At 60.8% G+C, this 15114-nt stretch overlaps 1 protein-coding gene across 1 annotated transcript; it reads left to right on the forward strand.

The window, feature by feature from the left end:
- TM6SF2 (transmembrane 6 superfamily member 2) lies at nucleotides 1-12233 on the forward strand. The gene is made up of 10 exons (XM_054013688.1): nucleotides 1-342; nucleotides 4028-4131; nucleotides 4831-4928; nucleotides 5333-5436; nucleotides 6219-6301; nucleotides 6676-6800; nucleotides 8272-8373; nucleotides 8722-8814; nucleotides 9169-9288; nucleotides 11209-12233. Exons 1-10 carry the CDS (start codon nucleotides 251-253, stop codon nucleotides 11413-11415), a joined length of 1128 nt encoding a protein of 375 aa, XP_053869663.1. The 5' UTR covers nucleotides 1-250; the 3' UTR covers nucleotides 11416-12233.
- Nucleotides 12234-15114: the final 2881 nt, after the last annotated feature.

The following is a 15114-nucleotide window of genomic DNA, read 5'->3' on the forward strand; positions in this document are numbered from 1 at the left end:
TCTGGGCCAGCAGCTCCACCCGGGAGCGGGCCGTGTTGACTCAGGCTGGGCACGAGCGAGTGGCGCCGGGGACGAAAGTCTGCGACCTTTGCATGGGGGCCGGGGATCGTGCGCTGCGGGCTGGGCTGGATTCGGGGCGACGGACCGGCCCGGGCGCTTGCGGGGGACGTGGGTCCGCTTCCCTCTGGCCCCAGCGGGGAGCAGGGGTGGGAGGCCGCTGGCCGCGGAACAGCAGCGGGGCCCCTTCGCGATGCAGCTGCCCGCGGTCCCGGGGGCCGTCGGCCTGTCCCTCGCCGCCTTCCCTGTGTCCTACGCGCTGAACTGCGTCGCTGCCTTGGCGCAGTAAGTATCCGGCCTGCGCTGCGCTGCGCTGCGCTCCCTGCGCGCTGTGCGCAAGCTGCGCCTCCCGGGCGAGCTAGTGGGATTGTGAGCGCTTTGGCCCAGGGTCTAGTCGGTCTGTGCAGCGCCTGGCGCAACGGGGCCCTGATCTCTTGGGGGCCCTGTGGGTGTTGTTGTAATTACTGGCAATAACGACAGTGGCGGGGTAGCCTCTGCGAGGCACTTTAGACAACACTTGCTCACCTCTCCCCCATCACTGGTATTTTGGGGGTCACCTTTTAAGGCCAGACACAGACTGTTCCCCGCCTCTTGCAATCCTGGCGCGTGGCTGCTTTCCATAGACCCAGAGACTAGTGCCCACCCCAGGATTTTAGCCTGACTTCCACTCGTCTGTATGCGCTGGGGTGGGGGGACCCTCCGCCCTGCTGAACTCAGGTTGTCCTCTGCTGCCTTGCAGTCTGTGGGCTGCAGATGAGCCCCCTGGCTGATGGGTGATACTTGTGGAGCGTAAGGTGTTAACGCCGCCTGTTGAATGCCAGGATTAGCCATGGCTTTCACTTTGTTTTTGCAGCAGGGTTAAAGGCTTTCGTGGAAAATGCCTTGATATGTTCAGCTTTATCGCTCACAAAGCAAAAGTAGGAGCCGTGCTGGTCCTGTAGCTCTTACTAGGAATGAAATTGCTTCTTGGAAGAAGAGAAGAGAGCTCAGGATGGATTTCCCTACAACGTACCCTCTGTCCTAGCACAAATTTGCAATATCTTTCCCCTCATTATAGATTCGCTTTCTAATCGGTGTACCTGGTCTCTGATCATCGCGGAGCAGCTAATGGCCATCCATATTCAGATGTGATGGCAGCGCCACCTCTGAGAAGGGAGATCAAAATCTTCATGATTTCAACTAAAATGACATTTCAGAATAAAACCCAGCATGTGGCACCTGCCTTGGCATTTTGCCCATTGTAACAATGGCCTGGACGGTTGGGAGACGGGCCCCTATCTTTGTACTTGTGCAGGAGACTTCTCGAAGCAGCCCCTGTTGTGATGCAGGGTCTGAATTTCAGGAGGAGACAGTGCCTGTCATTTCCCTCCATGCTCAGTTATGTCAGACCTTGGGCAAGTCATTTCCCTTCTTTGTGCCTCAGTTTCCCCAACCACCCTTTGCCCTGTCTACTTAGACTGTAGGCTCTTTGGGGCAGGAACCATCCCTTATGTGTCTCTGCAGTGCCCAGATCTTGGCTAGGGCTTCTAGGTGCTACCATAATATAAATAATAATCGACATGGACCTATGGTTCTCTCTCTACTCCTGTTTTCCTCTCCCAAGTGATGGAATCGCCTCGGATTCATCACAAAGCCCCTTGTCACCGAGCAGAGCTCTGTCCGGTTCCCACGGGAGCAAAGGGGTCACTGGCTCCGAGAAGAGCAAAGTTGGATGGGTTGATGGGGGTTACGTCACTGTAAACCTCTGCTTGTTCCTAGCACCCTGTATGTTGGGGGTATTTCCCCACCCAGGGTCCCGCCCAACCCCACAAAGTCAGCAGACAGGCAGGACTCCCTCTGACGGCAGGGGATGTTGGGTCAGGCCCTTGCTGAGAGCGTTTGAACTCAGTGTGCCTGGCTCTGGTCTGGTCGGACCTGCCCTGCCTCCTGGATGCTGCCGTGTGCTCTGCTCAGCCTGAGGGCTCGGCCTTCGGCCTGCCCCGGCACGTAGGTTGGCTGTACTTTGAACCCTGCTGCATCCAGCGGCTGGTGTTGGCAAAACCCCTCCTGCCCCCCCCTTCCAAAAGCAAAACCCCAGGCAGCATGAGAATCCTTTGCTTTCTACAGAGTCCCCACCCTCCACCCAAAGCGGCAGTGTTACGCAGGGTCCCAGCTGGGAGCTTCGCCCAGGGGGTTTGCCCAAGGGATCCCGGACGGACAGTTGTACTTTATTGGGGGTCCAGGCACCACTGGACCCCCGAGAGCTGAGGCCTCACCCTTGGGTCCATGGTTCCTGCACTTGGGGCTGGGTTGGTGGGGAGGGGGGCTCTAAGTCACCCCTGGGGTCCCCACCTCCTGGGGCTCTGCCTGGCCCCTGGGGCGAGTTACAGCAGCCTCAGGGAAGGGGCAAATCTCCCTAGGGGAAGCTGTTCTCTGCCAGGTGCCCTTAGACCCCGGGCCAAGGGCACTAGCCAGGGAATGAGCCCTGCATTTGCCTTCATAGCCGCATTCATCCAGCAAAGCCTTTTCCCTGCTTCAGTGCCTGTGTGCAATACGCGTGATGCCGTCCCCTCTCTGCTCCGCGGGGGCCATGCTGCCCGGTTCATGATGCAGCGCAGAGCTCTGGGGAGGAGTCAGCTTGGTTAGGACTAGAAACGCGTTGCCATGGGATGGCCGATTGCTGTCCCCCTCCCTCCTGCTCCCGGAAAGCTGGGAGGCCCCCTTACAGCCTGGACTGATTTGGGGGAGCCCAGGGCTTTGCTGGACGTGTGTGTCCTTAGAGGGCTTTACAGCAGCCCGAGCATGCGTCCACTGCGCTCTCCCTGCTGGTGCTGCCGTTCCTACACGTCCCCAGCCCTTCGCTGAAACCCTTCGAAGGCGGCAATACCTCACCTTTGACCTCTTGCCCCCAACGTCAGCCGGGCAAGCCGGGGGCTGCTAGACAGCAAAGTGCCAGGCCATTAATTAGCTCCCCAGGTGCCCTTGCCTGGGCGAGGCGTGTGAAACCTGCCGGCGTGCAGGGAACAGCACGCAGATCGAGAGCCTGGGCAGTCAGTCTGCGGTTTGAACCGGGTCTGCCAGGCGCTGGCCTGTCTTTCCCTGGCAATGTGCTGTATGATGAAAGGGGAGGGGGGTGTAAACCCGGGAGGGTGGCTGGTTCCTGGCGCTGACAAGTCCTGCCTCTGGTTTAAAATACTGAAGATTCAAATCCAGCTAAGGTTAAAATATCCCTGCTGATGTTCTAGCTGTTTGGGGTCAAATCCTTAGCTGGGGTAAAGCGGCATTGCTGCACTGAAGTCAATGGGGCTCCCCGGATTTACATCAGCTGACCCGCCAGACCAACTGTAAAAGGGCTGTGATGGGGGGAACAGGGGCACTGGGGCTAAGATTGTCAAATCAGTCTGATCCCAGCATGTTAAAGGGGCCAGCTGGTCAGACAGTGCTGGGCACCGACCCTCTGAAACGCAGGCCCCTTTAAGATGTCTCAAGTTGGGTGCCCAAAATTGCTCACCAGATCTTGTGCCTGTGCCTGTATGAGCCCCCCCAAAAGTGCCATCTGCTAAGCCACAGGGCCCTGCTTGTTACCAGGGCCACGGAACAGGAGGGGGTGCAGGGTTCAGATTCTGCTGACTATCACGGGTACAAATCTAGAGCAACCCCTCGGAATTCAGCTGGGGTGAGTGAGATCAGAACCCAGGCTGTGGCCTCTTCCCCGCTCGGCCAACAGGGTCGTGGCAACTGGTGGAAACTGAGGCATGAAGCGGGCGGGGGGAAGCCTGGCCCCATTGAACTCAATGGCCAAACTCCCATTGACTCCATCCACGGTCTTCAGTCTCCTCTGCGGATGGGCTCCATGCCCCGAGCGCGGTGATAAGGGGGGACGGGACAGTTAATCAGGCCAGAGGCTGGGCAGGGGGTTTGCCCTGCCCTCAGCAGCCTCTTGCGTCATGCTGCGAGAGTCTGACCTGTCCCTTGCCGGTGTGTATTACAGCCCAGTGGCTATCGCGGTGACGGGGGCGCTGGTGTTGCTGGTTCTGTTCTGCATGGTGTATCTCCTGGGCGAAGGGAGCCATTCCCAGGATCCCCTCTTCTACGGTGAGTCTCGGCGGGGGCGGGCCCTACTTAGTGACCCCCTCCTGGCTCCTGTTCACCTACCTGGGCAAGAGAGGCAGCAAGCCAATGTGGTTGGAGGAGCGCTGGGTCTCTGTAGGTGGCAGGTGGGTGGGGGAGGTTCAGGGGGATTGAAGCCGCGTCAGGGAAGGTGCTGGTGGGTCTGGATGGTGCACGGTGGCCCAGATCTAGCCCTGGCTGCCAGTGACTGGAGGCTGCTCTCATGTGACGGCCGTCAGGCAGCCCGTGGGCGGGGCGGGGGGCCCAGCTCAGTCCCCAAGCGAAAGGTGCCTGCCTGGCAAAAACATCACATCAGCTGGCACACACTGGCCTCAGCCTGCGCAGGGAGCGTCGAGAGGCCGGGGGGTGGGGGGGGAAGGTTGGACGGGGTCTCCATTGCCAGTCTCCCACCGAAGGGCATCGAGGACAGGTCCAGGGCTGAACCCCACAAGCGGGATGGACTCAGCCAGAGACCCCGTGCCTGCCCCCCCTGTGCCTCTTATGCTCTGGGGAGCGGAGAATTCCCCAGCTGACAGGTGAGGCTGGGACCTCTCACTGCACGTGCAGGTCCCCTCTGAGCTGGGGAGAGGCCTGTGTGTTTGGGGGGCCCAGGGCAGCCTGGCAGGGAGGTGGCTCGGGGCCCCCTACAGAGGTGAGCCTGCCTCCCTCTCTCCCCGCCTGCAGTGTTCACGGTGTTCTCTTTCACCTCCGTCATCGACCTGATCATCTCACTGGAGGAGGATGGCTACATCAGCGGCTTCATGGAGTTCTACATGAAGGAGGTACCACCCCGGCTGCCATCACGCGCCCAAGATTCCCAGAACATCACGCTGCCCTGGCCAGACCCCATAGCATCCCATCCCTGCTCCCTTACAAACACCATGGGCCTGCTCCCCTGCGGGCAGGCCCTTCTCCCGGTGCAAAGGGGGGTTAAAGCCACGCTGCGCTCATTGGCACAGGTCTAAGCAACCGCGGTGGAGATCTGAGCCCTTGTTCCTTTAAACGAGCTGTGGCACAGCTCCGTCTCCTAAGCCCCCCGCAGCTCCCCATGCCCGGCACTGGCCCCTGGGTAGAGCAACCAGATGGGGGCAGGCACATGTGGGCCTTGGGCTGAGCGGGTCCAGCTCTGAAGCCTGCGTCGTCATGCCCAGCTGGGGAAGTAACTTGATGCCTTTCTGGTGGGCAGGGCGAGCCGTACCTACGCACGGCTTACGGCATCATGATCTGTTACTGGGACGGCATCGTGCACTACCTGCTCTACCTCGCCATGATCGTAGCCATCACACAAAGGTAAGAGGGGACTGACACTGTAGGCGATTCGGATCTCCGGTTCATTCCCTGGGCGTTGCGTGGCTGCTTCCAAGCGGTGGGCGGAGGAGAGTGGGGGTTGCTTTTTGCTGGAACAGTCTGGGGAGGGGGCCAAGTGGGGGCGCTAGGGGAACCATAGTCAACCGTCCCGTAGTATTTTGCACAAGGTCCCAGCCAGGATTAGAAGCCGCAGAAATCTCCTGTGTGGTCCTGTTCTCGAGGGACCTCCCGGCCATGGGCACGGAGAGCCGGGCTGAGTAACCGACCTGAACTCCAGCCCTCTTGGCATCTGATGCTAGTGCAGGGGCAGTGGGGAGCTCCGGTCAGTACAGGGCAGCAGCCCAGGTCCTCCCAGGGGGAGCGAGGGAGTCTCCGGGCATGGATGTGCCCTGCCCAGTTGGTAGCAGCCCTGTGAGCAATGAGCAGCGCCAGGAGCCAATGTGAGGAAGAATTCACGGGTGGTGGGGACCTGCAGCCAGGGCGCTCTGGGTGGTGGGAGGCCAGGCAGGGTAGCAGTCCCCTTCTGGTGCTGGTATGCTGCTAGGGAGGAGCGGCTGTTGGAGGGGAGGCTGCTCTGGGGTGGCGGAGTGCTCATCTGAACCCACACGCTGTGACGTGGCAGGGCTGACCCCACCTTGCCACTAACCCGGGAGAGCAGGCGAGGGGAAGAAACCTATGAACGCAGCAGGGGTTGAGTGATGGGGTGAGGTGGGAAAGGCTGATCTGAGCCCCAAGAGGGTGTTGAATTTCCACTGTCTCCCCAGGAAGAACTACAGGACCCTGGGTCTCTACTGGCTGGGCTCCCTGATGATGAGCATTGTCGTCTTCCTGCCTGGGAACATGTTAGGTAAGGGGGGCCTGCCAGGAACAAGCCCTGGGGAGCTACTCTCTGCTATGAGCTCTGGTCTCGGGGGGGTCGGTCTGTGTCCTTCCCACGTTGCCCATGCTCCGCTCTGCTTCTGCAGGGACACACCCCAGAGCTGCGGGTTCAAGTCCAGCGTGCCTCACTAAAACCGGCACTAACAGGCCCCCTTGGTGGCAGAGAAGCCCGGGTGTGCGTGGGACAGGAACCCTCTTCTCCCATCCCGTCAGGGTGGAATGGTGCAGGGAGGATGTGGGAGGAGTGGGGCGTTGCTACGCGCTCTCCATGGGGTTAACCAAAGGCACCGGTCTCTAGGGCTGGTCTTGCTGCATGCACAACTGGGGACTCTTCTCTCTTAGGGAAGTACAGCTCCGAGATCCGCCCCTCCTTCCTGCTCAACGTGCCCTACATCCTGATCCCAGTCTGGGCTGGGATGAGACTCTTCAGCCAGCCAAAACCCCTTCCCTGCTGCACTGCTGAGAAGGTAGGCGGGTCGGCAGGCTGGGGGTCCCAGCTGGGGCAGGTGGCCTGCGAGAGGCATGCAGGTCTTGGTGACTGGGCACGGGATGCCCTGGGCCTGTGCGGAGCCAACCCCCTGCCTGTGGCTAGGGAGTCTGCAGGCGACGTCTTCCACTGGGGCCGAGACAGAGCTGCTGGCCCCTTGGGATCATTACAGAGCATTGGGGTGCTGTTCCTAGAGCTGGGTACCCCTTCTCCACCACTGGCCTCCATACGAGCTAAGGGCTTGGTTAGGTTTCAATCCGCTGATTGTTTTTTCCCATATTCCAGCCCTGTATTTTACACCGTTGTTTGGGAAAAACCCCGTTTTGGAGGCTGGGGTTTGGTGAGCAAACCCGGCAGGAATTGCCCCTGATCCCTTACCCATCCCTCATCACATGCACAGCTGGCACCCTTTTGCCAGGCTGGCGGGATGGCAAAATGCAGTTGCTTTTGGTGCCAGGTACAAACTAGAGTGGGGGGTAATAGGTGCCTATATAAGAAAAAGCCCCAAATATTGGGACTGTTCCTATAGTAAAACGAACAGGAGTCCTTGTGGCACCTTAGAGACTAACAAATTTATTTGGGCATAAGCTTTTGTGGGCTCAAACCCACTTCATCGGATGCATGCAGTGGAAAATACAATAGGTACATCTGGTCACCCTAGTCCAAACTCTCCACCTGTGAATGTGTCTGTGCGCTGCTGCCCCCTGCTGGTTGGTGGGTGTCTCACCCGCTCAGGCTCGTCCGCTCCCTTTGCTAGCTGAGCAGAGGTGCTGCTTTGGCACCATTAGGCCTGGGGGCGTCTTCCGGTGCCCGTTGTGCCGGGCGCTGCACAGACACGGTGAGAGACAGGCCCTGCTCCAAGCTGACGGGCCCAGGATCACTGAACAGAAACCAGGTCTCCTGCCTCCCATTCCGGTCCTGTTCTCTAGAGCCCACGCCGAGCTGTAGGTGTGAGTCCATTGCACCATGGACGGGAGCAGGGCCCTGGGCACGTCTGATTGCCCTGTCTAGGGATGGCTGCAGATCCCTTTGTCCTTAACCCACTGGTCTGGGGGGCGGGGGGACCGCCCCCCCTTTTATTCTTTTAAGGGACTTTAATTTAAAAAGGGTTTTTGCATCTGAGTGGGGGATGAACGCAGCCCCGTCCATCCTCATCCCCCCTCCCTTCCTGCGGAGCTGGGCCCCTCTCTGGAAACCTCAGTAACCGGAGCAGACCTGGCAGGAGGTTCTCGCTGCCCGTTTAAAAGCAGACTGTTCTGAGGCTGGGAATGGATCCACCATTGAAAGGGAGGAGATGGGACGCCCCTGGGGCTGCTGGCTCTGGATCGAGGTTTCTGCCCAGCCAGGGGGAGGCAAAGGGAACTGGCTTTTGAAATTTAGCCCGTTCAAGTTTGCCACTTAAAGGGCCAGCGTCCCAGTCCCTGACACCCACTGCGGCCGCTCGTGTTCAGGTTGCGGCGGAGCAGCAGAGGAGTCTATATCAGCGGCCCCTGGACGTGGGCTTGATCCTGTTCCTACTGGTGGCTGCGACGTTCACCTTCTTCAGAGGGCTGGTAAGGGCTGGCCAGTCGGTGACTCCGCCAGAGGGTCGGCTCCATTACAGGGAAGGGGGGGGTCGGGGGCCTGCGATGTGCAGCAGGTCAGACTAGATGATCATCATGGTCCCTTCTGGCCTTAAAGTCTGTGAGTGGGAGGGGCAGGGACAGGGGCCAGATCTCCCATGCACTCTGCTTATCGCACAGGGGCAGCTGGGCACGGGGTTGATGTGGGGGTGGGGAATGGCCCTGGGCTGTCAGATCTGGCTGTCCCATGCACTCTGTATCTCCTGGGGGCAACTGGGTGAGGGGTCGGTGGCGGGGGATCAGAGCTGGCTTTCCCAGGCACTCCGCTTGTGTCTCCAGGTGGTCCTGGACTGTCCGTCCGATTCCTGCTTCGACTACATTTACCAGTACGAGCCATACCTGCGCGACCCCGTCGCCTACCCCAAAGTGCAGGTGAGTGCGGAGGCCGGGAATTCAGGCCCAGAGAGATTCAGGGGGAGGCTCTATAAAGCGCCGTGGGATGCTGGAGTGTATAGACTTGTGCACCTAAATCCCTTAGGAGAGGGTGCTGCTTATTCATTTATTTTAACTGCCTGGGAACATTGGGGATTCTGGGGGCCTGAGAGCTGGAGCATCCCGCTGGGCACTCCTGCAAGCGCAGGGCAGTTTTGCATCCAGGGTTCTGGTCCAGCCCCCGCTCTGTTCTTGGACTCGCTTCCTTGTCTCCCAGCCCCTGCCCTGTGCTCACAGTTTGCCCCGGCAGCGCCCTGCTCAGGCCTGTGCTGACCTCTCTCCCTTTGCTCCCAGATGCTGGTCTACATGTTCTACGTCCTCCCGTTCTTCTGCCTTGGCATTTACGGGCTCCTGCGGCCTGGCTGCACGTGGCTGCCCGACTGGGCCCTGGTGTTTGCTGGAGCCGTAGCGCAGGTAACGAGGGGCCGGGGCTGGGATTTCCCTGGGGCACAGCAGACCCTGGGCCTGTTGTTAGGTGTATTGCGGTAGAGGCCGCGGATGAGAACAGGGCCCCGTTCTGCTGGTGCTTCATCGACAGAGAGTGAGACACAGTCCCTGCCCCCAGGTGCTCACAGTTTAGGGAGAGATGGGAGGGGGTGGCGGGTGACTGGGCCAAGGCCACCCAGCCAGTCTGCGGCGGAGCTAGGAATAGAACCCAGGTGTCCTGAGGGTTTTTTTTTTTTCTTTAACTCAGTCTGATGTAAAGCGAGGGGAGGGGCAAGGGGAGGGCTCAGCCCCTGACCACCAGGTTCCCACAGAGGCTGGTAATCCAGCCTCTCCTCACTGCTGAGCCGCACAAGGGCTCCAGCTCTGGGGTCGGGGGAGGAGATTAAAATGAGGCTTATCCCTCTTATTTTGTCCGTAGTTGCAGGGACGTTTGACTCCTGCCTGGGGTTCTGCGCTGATCTCTGTGGGTGTGGGAGGGGACAGACCTGGGGACGCGATGATCTGGAACCACAGCCGGCCCGTTTACACCTGGAAATCGCTCTCTGCTCAAAGCACAGCGGGAGTTTGCTCTGAAACTTACCATTCCCCCTCCCCGCGGTGTTCCACTCAGCCCCTCTTCGGAGATGTGGCGAGAAGCCACTGAGATGGAGTCGCAGACCCAGCTCTCAGTGCCAGCTTCCCAGATCTTTCCTCGAGCCAGTGTCTCGGGGGAGGCCCAGGTTTCGGGCCACGGTCCCAGCAGCCTTTACACACCTCCCCCAGGCTGGCACAGGACTGTACCGAGCCGCCTACCTACTAGCTAGCCACGCTCCGTGGTTCAGCGAGAGCAATGCACCGAGCTGTCTCTGTAGGCGGGAGCCATTGCATCGCAGAGCTAGCACATCAAAGGGCCGGTGTGTCACTAGGCCAGTGCCCCTGCACGAGGCTCCTGGACAAGCGTGTTCTGACCTCTCACGATTCCCTCGTCCCTGGTTTGCATGTGGAGCAGTTTCTATGGCAACGAGCAGAGCCTGATAATTACTCTCTCAACGGATGTTAATGGCGGACGTGGATTAGTTTCACAGAAATAGACTTGAGCCAGCGCCCCGTGTAGCTATCAATAGGGAACGGGGGAACACGCAGCCCTGCTATCAGCATGAGCAAGGCTGCCCCAGCGTAGCCCCGGGGCCGGCTAGCCCCAACCCCTTGGCCCAACAGGGACCAGTGCTGGATTCGTCAGGGGACAAACCCCGTTGTGTGCCTGGCTGTGTACCATTATCTTCCCAAGGCAATTCCTTCCTGACCTCAGCTGCTGATGCACTTATACGCCCTGGAGCATGAGGATGGCGCTTACCCTCTTTAATCCCTAGCTCTTGGCCCTGCAGGATTTATGCATAACAGGGTCTCACCCACTTGTGACACTTGGGCTGCAGGGGTGGGGAACTGGGGCCAGGCCTTGAAAGGAGATCAGCCCTCACAACCCCTGTTGCTCTAAGTGGAGAATCTGCCCCTGCCCCCGTTGTTCGCGGTGGAGCTGCCGGGTGCAAGCCGGGTGAGAAGCCGCCCCCGTTGTTTGGGCGGGTTGCTGGGGCTGAGGTGGGAGCGTCTGGCCCTTGCAGTCTTGCGGACGTGAGTTCTGCTGGCGATTTCTCCATGGTGCAATAGAATCGAAGGTGCTTTCCCATCAGCCGTCCTCTCGAACCTGGGGCCTGCACATGGGTGGGAGCCAGCACTATCCGCTGGCGCCCGCTGACTGCTCCGTAGCCAAGTCACTTCCCCTCTGTGGGGCTGGGGCCCCACCAGCCAGGGCTTCCCACTCACTGCAGAGGGAGGGGCTGGCGGGGGGGCTTACGGGGCAGGTGCCGTGGGCAGCGTCTCCCGTCACCCTGCCCTTCTTGTGCATTTCAGGCCCAGTTCTCCCACGTGGGCTCCTCCCTGCACCACCGCACCCCCTATCCCTACCGCACCCCGGAGGAGGTCTGGTGGGTCTTCCTCCTCACCAACGTCCTCTACGCGCTGGGCCCGCACCTCCTCGCCTACCGCTGCCTTCACAACCCCGGCTTCTTCCAGCCAGCTGCTCCCACCGGCCAGGACGGGATCAAGAAGCGTCAGTGAGGAGAGAGCTTGGCTCCTGTCTCCAGTGCCTGGACATTGCAAGGAGGAGCTGCTACCCGCCACCACCACACACACACCACGGGCCCCAGTACGCTCAGCCTGGCTGGGGGCAGCGGGATGCCGAAATCTCCGTCCCTGCTGGGTTAGCAGCCAGGCCATGCGGCTCCAGGGGACAAGCCGCTGAGGGGAAGGAGGATCCCTGCTTTGGGGGTGGGGGGAGTTTCACAGCAGGCGTTCGGGGATTTTGTGCATGGCAGGGTCTTGTTCCTCCTCTTTGGCTCTGGGCTCCCCCCCCCCCATCCTTCATGGAGCTCTGAGGATCTTCTCAAGGCCTGATTGGCCCGTCAGCCTCTCAGCGGCACTCCTCACCCCGCCAGAGCGGAGCGCTATGGAGTGAGGGCGTGAGTCTCCCTCCCCTCCCCAGCACCAGCCACCAGGCCCAGGGGTGTGGAGTGGTTGCTCTGAGCCCTCTTCCACCCGCCTCCCTGTTGGCCTTTGCCTTGGGGCCCTTAATGGTGGTGTTTAGGGGGTTGGCTCTGGAGTGGCTGGCTGTGTCCTTGCTTGGGGAGCACCTGTCTCCCGTCCCAAAGCCAGTTCCCACTGCCCTGCCCCTCTCGGTGCCATGGGGCACCCTGCAGGCTGCGTCTCCCTCAGAATTGCTGCTCACTGTGTCCTCTTGTTCTGCAGAGACATGTCGGGGGTGGGGGAGGGAGGCTTTGTTCCCTAGCCATGCTGCAATGCTTAAAGGAGGGGGTGCCAGAGACCCTCCATAACAGATGGTTTACAGAATAAAATCATTTTGTGCTGTGACTTTTTAACCCTGCTGTGGCTGGATATTTTTTCAGACGCCCACAGTCCCTGCTGTGGGAGGTGGATCGATTTCCTGAACTGTGTTGTGTGGCTCTGACCACGGGGCTCACTGAGAAGTGCCCCGTTCCCCCGCCCCCGAGCCCTACGGTCTCCAGCCCCCGACGGGATGCTAGGGCCTCTCGACTGCCCTGAGCTCCAGTGCGTGGTTTGCTACAGAATAGGGCCCCCCTGCTTTCCACAGCGGCCACTGGCGGGGCCTGGCTGAGCCCCCCCCCCATCTGCAGCCAGGAGCAGTGGGGGCTTGGCCCCCCTGAGGAGCAGGTCTCACGTTGGGCCTGCACAGCTCCAAAGCAATGAACCCTTGTGGGATGGTTCCTGGCCAGGGGCAGGAGAAACCGGGCCCTTTACCCACTGTTATCTCTTCACAGCCTCCCTGGGGCTGCAGCAGTGTATGGGAGAGGGCTCGGTGGGGGAGGGGGGACAGGGCTGGGTCTGTCTATTTCCCCCCCCCCCCAGGATGGGAAAGAGATTCTTGACCCAAACCTGAGGGTTCCAGCCCAGGATGCAGAATGGGGGATGATGTCCCATGTGCCTGCTTCTCCCCTCCCTGAGCCCCGCGCTCCCTCGTCTCCCGCACTGCCCTTGAGGCTCTGCTCAGGCCCGACTCGAACGCTCCCCCTTCCAGGTCTGCGCCAGGGCCTTCCCTCCCAGAAAGATGGGGATGAGCAGCCCAGCCCTCTGGGAGACAGCAGTGAGCGCAACGCCCCTCGAGCTGGGGCCAGCCTTTGGTGCACAGCTGGTAAATAAGCCCCCCGACTTTCACAATATGCCAAAAATCAAGCGAATCCCTTTTCAGAACAAGCCAGTCCCTAAGAACCCCAACACTCTATGTGACTAGATCCCCCCGGCCTGCAGTCTGGGACTGGGCTGGGCCCGCTGCACCCCTGACTCTCTCCCCACCTTGCCCCTGCTTGCTGGGAGCCGATCAAAAAAAAAAAAAAAAAAAGCAACAAGCTATGAGCCAAACGAGCTACAAGCCAAAAACTAGCCAACAAGCAGCTCACAAGCCAATTAAGCCAGAAACAAGCCCAATTTCTGCGTTTCCTCCCTGGGTTTGGCAGGTCTGCTTTTGTGCTGCAATACTGAGGGCTTGGACCCATGACACGGTGAGCTGCCCAGCCCAGCGAGGGCTCAGGACCCACCATGCTTAGAGCACAGGATGATGCAGGGCAGGGCGAGCGGCTGACAGGGACCAGCTCCAGCACCCCCGCCCCCGGGGCCAAAGTCGTGGCCTCTCCCATTAGTGTGCTTTCCCTGTACACATGCCGGCTAACACAGGAGCCTGGTGTGTGGGCCAGAGACCACGACCCCTGCACCCAATGTAAGTTCTGAGGGCTGCACTGGGAGCCAGAACCGGCTTTGGGAGAGTGGGTGCCCATAGCTCTGCATGTGTGCTCCTGTGTGGTGTGTGTGCCCCATAGGGGGGCGTGTGCACAGCTGTGGGTCACTCACTTGTTTATACCAAGGGTTGGGGGCGGTTTTGCGGAACGCAAGCGAGTTTTCTGAAGCTTGGCGCTTTGGTGGCCCGGGAGCTTTTCGGTGAGCCCAGCAACCCACGGGACTTGCTTCCTCTGCTGAGCCTGGCGCTTCCCCCCCTCGGCACCCTATGGCCCCAGGGCCCTAATTGGCACGTGCCCGAAAAACAGACAGAGGCTGGGGTGTGATCCCCCCATCCAGGCTCTCATGCCACTGACTCCCAGGGGCCTGCTCCCAGCAGTGGGCGCCATCCCCACCCATGGGGCCTGCGTCAGTGACACCCAAGGAACAGGGCACTAGCCATGACCAGCGGGCGGTGACCCCGAGCGGGTGTCTGCCCTCAGAAAGGCCCTGGTGCAGTGGCTGAGAAGTGGGGCATCGAGTGAGCAATGCCAAGGGGACTCGGCAGCCAGGACACAGCCCAGCCCACGCGCAAGGCGAAATGCAGCCTTGGCCTGCTGCGGGTTAGCGCCTTCTGCCCGTACCACTGGCGACCCCGGCGCCCTATGAGATGAGGATTGAGCCCCGGCGGCCTGACTCCCAGCCCCCTGCTCCAGCCCCTGCAATGATGGCCGTGCCGCATGGCCCTTCCCCTGCCCCACCAGTGCCGCAGCCTTGGCAGAAGGGGGGGGGGGTCTCCTGAGACACCGCGATCAGTGAGGGGGTCGTGTCCTCAGCCAGCTCCCCTTGCCCCACCGGCCGGGGGTAGGCCTCTGGACCCCTTGCAGGTTACAGGTATCCCATCAGCCTGCCTGCTGCCCCCTAGCGGCCACAGCCCAGAACAGCACGCACCTGATCTGCCTATAGCGCAGGGGGGCGAGGGCTTTGTGCCCACACGCCCCTGGCAGGGGGGCTGGGGAAGCTGGTCTGGGCAGGGAGGCCCATGCCGCAGAGAGATGCCCAGGGGGAGTCGGGGAGGGGGGACCTGGGGAAAGAAGATGAAGGAGCCCAGGGGGCTAGTGGTTAAGGGCCCTGGGCCAGGAGCTCTGGGTTTAATGCCCAGCTCTGCCACTGACTCGCAGGGTGACCCTGGGCGAGTCACGGGGTCTCAGTTCTCCAGCTGAAAAAATGGGGTGAATGGCCCTTTGTCTGTCTGGTGCATTCAGACTGTGGCGTCTATGGGCAGAGACTGTCTCCTATTGGGTCTGCAAAGAACTGGCACGAGGGGCCCTGATCTGGGTGGGGGGGTCTCCAGACACCCTGCACGAGGGGCTCTGAGGTGGGTGGGGGTCTCCAGGCGCCCGGCACGAGGGGCTGTGAGGTGGGTGGGGGTCTCCAGGCGCCCGGCACGAGGGGCTCTGAGGTGGGTGGGGGTCTCCAGGCGCCCGGCACGAGGGGCTCTGAGGTGGGTGG

This window comes from Malaclemys terrapin, chromosome 24 (genome assembly GCF_027887155.1).
Source record: "Malaclemys terrapin pileata isolate rMalTer1 chromosome 24, rMalTer1.hap1, whole genome shotgun sequence".
In the NCBI taxonomy this organism is placed as follows: Eukaryota; Metazoa; Chordata; order Testudines; family Emydidae; genus Malaclemys; species Malaclemys terrapin.